Source organism: Rattus norvegicus, chromosome 16, assembly GCF_036323735.1.
Source record: "Rattus norvegicus strain BN/NHsdMcwi chromosome 16, GRCr8, whole genome shotgun sequence".
NCBI lineage: Eukaryota > Metazoa > Chordata > Mammalia > Rodentia > Muridae > Rattus > Rattus norvegicus.
Window position 1 is genome coordinate 25,464,401 of NC_086034.1, and position 8,222 is coordinate 25,472,622.

At 45.2% G+C, this 8,222-nt stretch overlaps 1 protein-coding gene across 1 annotated transcript; it reads right to left on the minus strand.

The window, feature by feature from the left end:
- Positions 1 to 4,900: 4,900 nt before the first annotated feature.
- Positions 4,901 to 6,042, minus strand: Rps10l2 (ribosomal protein S10-like 2). Its single transcript, XM_039094976.2, has one exon. It carries the CDS (start codon positions 5,926 to 5,928, stop codon positions 5,389 to 5,391), a length of 540 nt encoding a protein of 179 aa, XP_038950904.2. The 5' UTR covers positions 5,929 to 6,042; the 3' UTR covers positions 4,901 to 5,388.
- Between the last annotated feature and the right edge of the window lie 2,180 nt (positions 6,043 to 8,222).

Genomic DNA, 8,222 nt, shown 5'->3' on the forward strand with positions numbered 1-8,222 from the left:
GCAGCACCACTGCCCTGCCATACCTAAAGGAGTTTTTAAAGAAGCAGAGGAAAACAGAAAATAACAACAGCAGACATTTCCTACGATGGGCATTTTTCACACAGATGTCCACTGACTGTCACAAAGTATGAAAACTACATTATAATAAAGTCATAGGTTGTTTGGTGTTGGCTAGGTGATGTCAAGGGGTAACACAGTGATTGTTTCTGCACATTTCTTTTAGGAGATAACTAAGATATACACAATGGACAGGGGCCTAGAATCCAGACTTAATCATGGCGTCTGCCATGGAAGAGCCTGAGTCTTAGTAACCAAAGCTACTCTGGCTGTCCCGTGTTGCTTGCTGCAAGGAGCAGATAAGGGAGTGTATGCATCAGGCAAAAACAGAACAAAGGATTAGTCTCCTCTACAGGATCTGAAGGTTGTGTCTTTTGGAATTCCCCAGCTAGAGAGAAGACAGGAGACTTGGATAGGAAGAAGCCTGGAATCCTCTGGAGGGTGTTGTCAGCAAGCTCTGGGGGAGGTTGGGAAAGGCATGTGCAGGAAGAACAAAGGTGGCCTGGTGGGTAGATAAAGGCTCTTGTGCAATCTCCAGGTGTAGTCCTTAGAAGAATAGATAGAAAGGCAGGGGGGTGGGGAGGCTGGAGGTGCAGCTCAGAGGTGGAGTGCATCCGTGCTCTAGAGAGGAAAAACTGGAAAAGCTGTCTGGGCAGGAGCTGTGGAGACCGCTAGTCTCTGTCCCCTGTAGTTAATCTTCCCTGGTTCTATGATGAGATGCTTCGGGAGGGGTTTTAAGACTATTGCACTTCTCCCCCTGGTCAGATAAGTGAGTTCCTGAGTGAGCCTGTCCCGAGCTCTGGAGAGAAACCAGACAAGGTCAGAGGAAGCTGGATTCTGAGCAACTTCTCAGGCCTGATAGGGGATCAAAGCACCATCCAAAGATATCTTTGCCTGAGACCGAACAGCATGGAAATCCCTAGAACCTGAGGATGTAATACATTTTTGTGGTACAGGAGATTTGCAGGTATTGCTATGTCTTGAGATGGGACTATTATTCTGGATTTTGGGGGAGATTGACTGTTTCTGAGCAATGGAATCTTTAAGGGAAAGGAATCTAAAGTGTGGCCAGAGAAGGATCAAAAGGATCCTGAAGGTGGAAGGGGCTGTGAGCTGTGGAACATGAGGTCTCCAGTAGCTGGAAAAAGCACAGACACAAATTCTTCAGAACTCTCATCCTGAGGAAGAACACCTCCTGCCATCTCTTGGATTTTAGCCCACTGACATTTATTTTGAATTTCTATTCTATAGAACAGTAAGACTTTGTAAAAAAAAAAAAGTATTGTTTTAAGCCACTAAGTTTGTAGAATTTGCTATAATAGCAATAGAAAACAAATATGGGAGCACACACACACCCAGGCATGCGTGTCCGTAAAGAGGATGGACACTAAGAGACATCAGAGAATGATATACTTTTCCTTTTTGGTTTTAATGATTTAATTTTTGACGTTTTACCTTTAATTGAAAATAGATTCTTTCCTCACATAATATACCCCAATTATGTTTTTTTCTCCCCCTCCTCCTCCCAAGCCCTCCCACCTCCCTTCCCAGTTGGATCTATTCCTTTTCTGTTGTTTAGAGACTTTTAAGGGATAGTAATAAAATATAATAAGACAAAAACTAACATTGGAATGGGACAAAACAAAAAACAGAAGGAAAAGAGCTCTACACACACACACACAAACACACACACACACACACACACACACACACACACACAAAGCATAAGAAATAGATCCACGGGCTGGAGAGATGGCTCAGTGGTTAAGAGCACTGACTGCTCTTCCAGAGATCCTGAGTTCAAATCCCAGCAGCCACATGGTGGCTCACAACCATCTGTAATGAGATCTGATGCCTTCTTTTTTTTTTTTAATTTTTTTTATTCATCCATTTATTTATTTCATTGTGATGCAAATGAGATGTATTTTCTCTGTAGAGAAAAAGCGAGATGGTCAGAGAGAGAGGGGGGGGGGGACAGGGAGAGAGGGAGGGAGGGAAGGAGGGCATGTACCATGGCATACTTATAGAGAACAGGGCACTCCTCGTAGGGATCAGCCTTGGGCCATCAGGCTTGGTAGCAAGTGTCTTCATATACTGAGTTGATGCCTTCTTCTGGTGTGCATGAAGACAGTTACGGTGTACTCATATGCATAAAATAAATAAAAAAATATAAAAAAGAAATAGTTCCACTTGTTGTTACTCATAAAACCGCTAAACTGGCCAGGTGTGGTGGCACGTGCCTCTAATCCTAGCACTCAGGAAGAAGAGTACAGCAGATCTCTGAGTTCGAAGCCAGCTAGTCTACATGAGTTCCAGGACAGCCAGGGCTACATAGAAACACTGCCTCAAAAACCCCAAAACAATAACAACAGCAAAAAACAAACAAGACTAAAACCAATAAACTGGAAACCATATGTATACAAAGGACCTGTGTGTGTGTGTGTGTGTGTGTGTGTGTGTGTGTGTGTGTGTGTGTGGTGGGGGGAGGTGCAGGGCAAAATAAAATTAAAATAAAAAACAAGAAAAAAAAAAAAAAGGAAAAGCCCTAAACAGGACACGGAGCCTCCAGAGATGCCTTGGAGTTGTTTTGTATCAGCCGTCTACTGCTGGCCGTGTGGCCTACCTATCCTCAAGAGAGGTTTGTTTCCCCAGTGAGACTCCCTCCGAGGAAACGATTCCCATTTTTATTTGCAAAGTGGTTGTCCATCAGAGATTGACAACAGATACCCGGTTTCAGATGGAGCATGTGTCCATTTCTTCTTTCAGCTTTCCTTAGTTAGGGTCTTATTGCTGTGACCAATGTAAGTTTTATAAAGGACAACATTTAACTGGGGCTGGCTGACAGGTTCAGAGGTTCAGTCCATTATCATCAAGGTGGGAGCATGGCAGCATCCAGGCAGGAGAAGCTGAGTTCTACATCTTCTCCAGAAGGAAGCCAGGAAAAGTTGAATGTCCTCAGGCAATTAGGTGGAGGGTCTCCATTCCCCGCTCCCACAGTGACACATTTCCTCCAACAAGGCCACACCTTCTAATAGTGCCACTCCCTGGGCCAAGCACATGCAAACCATCACACAGCTCTCGGACCCCATTTGGTGTCCACTGTGTCTGCTGCTTCAGTCTCTGTGAGTTCACGTGTAAAGGTCCTGTTAATTTAGTGGGCCTTGTTTTCCTGGTGTCCTCCAACCCTTCTAGCTCTTACTTTATTTCTGCTTCCTCCTCTGAGAGTGGACTGAGCCCGGAGGGGAGGACGTGACAGAGACATCTCACTCAGGGCTGAGCATTCCAAGGTTACTACTCACTCTCCTACTGTCTGGCTGTGGGTCTCTGTCCTGTCTGGTTTTCTATCTGCTGCAGGAGGAAACTTCTCTGATGATGACTGAGCAGGGGACAAATCTACCAACATAGCAGAATGTCATTAGGAGTAATTTTATTGCTACATTTCCCCCCTTAATAACAGTATTTGGTTTTAGGTCTCTAACCAATCTAGACTCTGGTTGTAGCATCCAGTGTTGGGTATGGGTTCAATGTCATGGTGTAGGCCTTAAATCAAATCAGATATTGGCTGGTTACTCCCAGAAGCCTTGTGCCACCACTGCCTTACATATGCTGCAGGCAAGACACCACTGTAGATTGAAGGTTTGTGGCTGGCTTGGTGTTTATGTTTCTCTCCTGCCAGTGCACCAGAGATGCTAGAAGGTAGGAGTGAAGGCTCTTTGTAGGCACCGCCTCAATTTCTCCCTGCTCAATGAGTTGTGGAGGTGTCGCCTTTTGTTATGGGACCTTGCCTTCAGTTTTGTGGAGAGCAACCTACAGTTTCAGCAATGGCCTGGGTTGTTTGGGGGTGTGTGGGGGGTTCCCATGAAACTCCTTGGCCTACAACTCAATTAGATGCAACCCAATCCTAGTATTGGACGATTCATTTGGCGATAAGAGATAGCCAGTTCAGACTCTGACTCCCTGTAACTTTGTGATCTTCTCTAGACCCCCTTCATATATGCCTATACTTTAGGTCGTTTCTATTGCATTAGTTTCCACACTACCACTCAAATGCCCCTTGGTTTAGCTGTCTCTCGCTCTATTCCGTCCCTCATCTTCCTCTTCCCACCTCCTCTCTTTATTCTCCCATTCCAGTTCCCCCATTCATCCATAACTAGATATTCTATTTCCCTTTCCTTACTCAATACCTACCTGTTGCTCTTTGGAGTGTAGCTTGGTTATCGCTGGATTAACAGCTGAGATCCACATATAAATGAATACACACCACATATGTCTTTCTGGGTCTAGGTTACTTCACCCGGGATGGTTTATTCTAGTTCCATCCATTTACCTACAAATTTCATGATTTTTTTAAACAGGTAAGTAATACTCGATTGTGTAAATGTACCACAGTTTCTTTATCCATACTCATTGAGGGATATCTAGGTTTTTTTTTCTTTTCCAATTTCTGGCTACCATGAATAGAGTAACAATGAACTTTGCACATGATTGAGCAAGTGTCTGTATGGTAGGAAGAAGCATCCTTTGGGTATATGCCCAAGATAGAGCTGGATCTTGAGGTAGATCTATTCCCATCTGAGGAACTACCTCACTGATTTCCACAGTGACTGCACAAGTTTTCACTCTGACCAGCAATGGAAGACTGTTCCCCTTACTCCACAGCCTCTCCAGCATGAGCTACCACTTCTTCCACTGAGCTCAGCCATTCCGACAGGTGTATGTTTTGATTTGCATTTCCTTGTAGTTAAGGGATGTTTAACATTTCTTTAAGTGTTTCTCGGGCTTTTTGAATTTCCTCTCGAGAATTCTCTTTTAAGATCTGGGTCCCATGTTAAAACTGGTTTGTTTCCTTGACACCTAGGGTGTTTTTTAAAAATATATTTTGGATATTAGTCCTCTATCAGATGCATAGTTGGTAAGAGACTCTTCCCATTCTGTAGGCTGACGCTTTGTCTGAATGACGGTGTGCTTTGCAGTGCAGAAGCGTCTCAGCGTCACGAGGTCCCATGTCTTCATTGTTGGTCAGAGTCTCTGTGCTGTTGGTGTTCTGTTCAAAAAGGTTTTCCCTGTGTCAATGAGTTCAAAGCTACTCCCCACTTTCTCTTCTCTCCGGTCCAGTGGAGCTGGTTTTACGTTGAGATTTTTGATTCATTCGGAGTTGAGTTTCGTGCAGGGTGATAAGTGTGGATCTATTTACATTCTTCTACATGTGCACATCCAGTTTGATGAGCACTGCTTGTTGAAGGTGCTGTGTTTTTTTCTCCATGTGTCTTTCTGCACCCCCCCGCTTCATGTTTTTCTTTAAAGTTATTTTACACGACATCATCTCCAACTTCACTGAGGTGGCTGACCACATCTATGGCCGAAGCCTTCTCTAAACAGGAATTCTGTTGCTGAGCCAGCCCCAGCCTCAGCTTTCTTGTCAGCTCCAGGGGGACACAGCTCTCCTCTATAGGTGTCTGTCTCCCCTCTTGTGAATCTTGCAGGCCGCTCACCCTCTGCACCTTTGGGCCGAGGCCTACCAGTCTCAGGACGGCTGCGGCTCAGGGTGGCAGGCACGATCTCCGGAGGTAGGTACAGGTAATCTCGGAGATACTGGATGCCCTCATTCGTGAGGTACCAGTAGAAATGTCTCCAAGCAAACTGCTCCTTCACGTAGCCTCGAGACTTGAGAGACTGCATGGCCTTCGTGACATGAAGGTTGGGCACATTCTTGTCTGCCAGCTCGGGGTGTTTGGGCACATGAATATCTTTTTGGGCATCCATCACTCCTTCCTTAAAAAGGAGTTCATAGATGGCAATCTGATTCTTCTTGGGCATCAACATCGCCACGGAATGCAAGGTCCAAGGCAAAGGTTGGAAAGGAAGACGCATGCACGGCGCAGCCCGCCGCCCCTCTTTTGAAATAGAAAAACGAGTGTCCACAGGTGTGTGGATTTATGTCTGGGTCTTTAATTTGATTCCACGGATCAGTGTGTCTGTTTTTGTGTCCATGCCACGTTATTTTTACTAATTTAGCTTTGTAATACAATTTGAAATTGGGGATAGTAAAATCCCCTTCGGCTCTTTTTTTATTCAGGATTGTTTTAGCTGTCCTGGAGTTTGGGCTTCTTTTTCTGTTGTATCACCCTGGCCTGGAACTGTTAGGAGTGTCAGTGCTAGGCTGACACTCTTTGGGAGTCTGCGTTCATTCTGTGTAAATCCAGCAGGTGGCGCCCTTACCACACGGTCGAATCTACGTCTTCGGGGGGGGGGGGGGGAGCGTTCTCACTTCCAGGGATTTTTAGCTCCTCTCTTCACACCTCCCACTCCACCAATCCTGTGAAACTGTTACTTGACAAAAGGCCTGTGGAAATTTATGAAGTAGACGTTGTTTTGATCTCTCTTCTGGCACCTTTTAGTTCAGAGCATTCAAGTGGTCACAGGCGCTGCGCTTTGCTTGCCCTAACCTCCCCAGGCAGCTGACCACCAGCCAGTGTTCTCCCAGATCCTATCATTTAAGTGGAAGACTCCCTGTTAATCTATGTACGCTATTGTGTTCTCTGCCTTGACCTTCTCCCATCTCTCTCCTTCAGTTTACACTCAGCAACTCACTCACTCACTCATTCATTCATTCATTTCCACGGTCATCATTATCCTATGTGATGCTCTTACATTATATCAGGTACCATGCTAGAAAAACAAGACTGGAGCTGAGGGGATAGCCCTGTATAATAAAAATATTTAACAGTCCGGCCTGGGACTTCTTCCCCACCTTAGACCATTTATGATCCTGGATGATAGACACACACAGCCTTTATATTTTTTAATAACCTGTAGTTCTTCTTCTTACATGGGGGCTTCTGAAACCTCAACCCCACCTATGTCTCCTCTACCCAGCTATTGGCTGTTGGCATCTTTATTTACCAATCACAATTCATTGGGGGCCGGGCCACAGGGTCTACAAGCACCTGCTTGCTCCAGGTGTTGGGGGCTCTCACTTAGCACTACAATAGACAGTAAAAGACAAAACCTCAAAGTGCTGGTGGACTTGAGTTTGATCCTCAGAACATATAAAGTGCCAGGCATGCTGATGTGTGTATGTTTATACTCCCGCTCCTGGAAAGGTAGAGACAGGCAGGAGGAACGCTGGGGTTTGCGGGCTAGGTAGCTGAGCCTACTTGGCCAGTGAGAGACCCTGTCTCAAAATACAAGGCGGTGAGCCTCAAGGTTGTCTTCTAACCTCCACTCACACGTGCACGCATATCAGCCCCTGATGCTCCAACATAAGAAGAGTGTTTGATCAGGGAGGAAGGTGGTGGTGGTGGGGAAGACACCTGGCTAGAGGGGATGTTTGACCACGAAGTAGAGATAAGGTCTCTATGACTCTGTGAAAATGTCAGAGTCTCGTGAAAGAGAAAAAAAAACAACAAAAAACAAACAAACAAACAAACAAAAAACCAAAAAAAACCCCCACACATAGTCAAGGAGAGGTGAGATGTCAGGTCATTGCATGGACCTAAAATGACCTTAGATGTGGCAAGCCACAAGTTTCCTTTCCAAAAAGGTTTGAGTCTAACCCAGGAAGTCCAGGTTTAAGTTCACAGCTATTTGGGGCTATAGTTAGTCTGCCATACCTGTGGTTGTGCACTATGCATCCACTCAACTGATATGGAACAGTGCCATGGAGTTACATGTAGATTTTCTTCTTGTCATCTTCACTAAGTGATACAGTTTAACAACTATTCTCAAAACATTTTCATTGGATTAGTGTGAATGCTTCTAGTTACTTGTCTGTTGCTGTGATACAATGTCACAAAAGCAAAGTAAAGAGTGTTTACTTTGTCCCAGTTTAAGAGGACCATTCCTAGGGTTGGGGATTTAGCTCAGTGGTAGAGCGCTTGCCTAGCAAGCACGAGGCCCTGGGTTCGGTCCCCAGCTCTGGAAAAAAAAAAAAAAAAAAAAAAGAGCACGATTCCTCACCATGGCAGGAGCTTGAGGCAGCTTGTCTATTACATCTGCTGTCAGAAAGCAGGGAGAGGTGAATGCCCTGTTCAGTTAGCTTCCTGCTTGTTATGCAGCCTGGGTTACAGGCGGTGGAGTGGTACTGGGCACCTGTAAGGTGGATCTTCAGTTAACCTAATCTAGAAACTCTCTCACTGACCTGACCAGAGGCTTGTCTCCTCAGC

What these genes read in the sequence shown, in the direction of transcription:
- Rps10l2 (XM_039094976.2), bottom strand. Translation starts at nt 5,928, where the DNA reads ATGCGTCTTCCTTTCCAACCTTTGCCTTGGACCTTGCATTCCGTGGCG.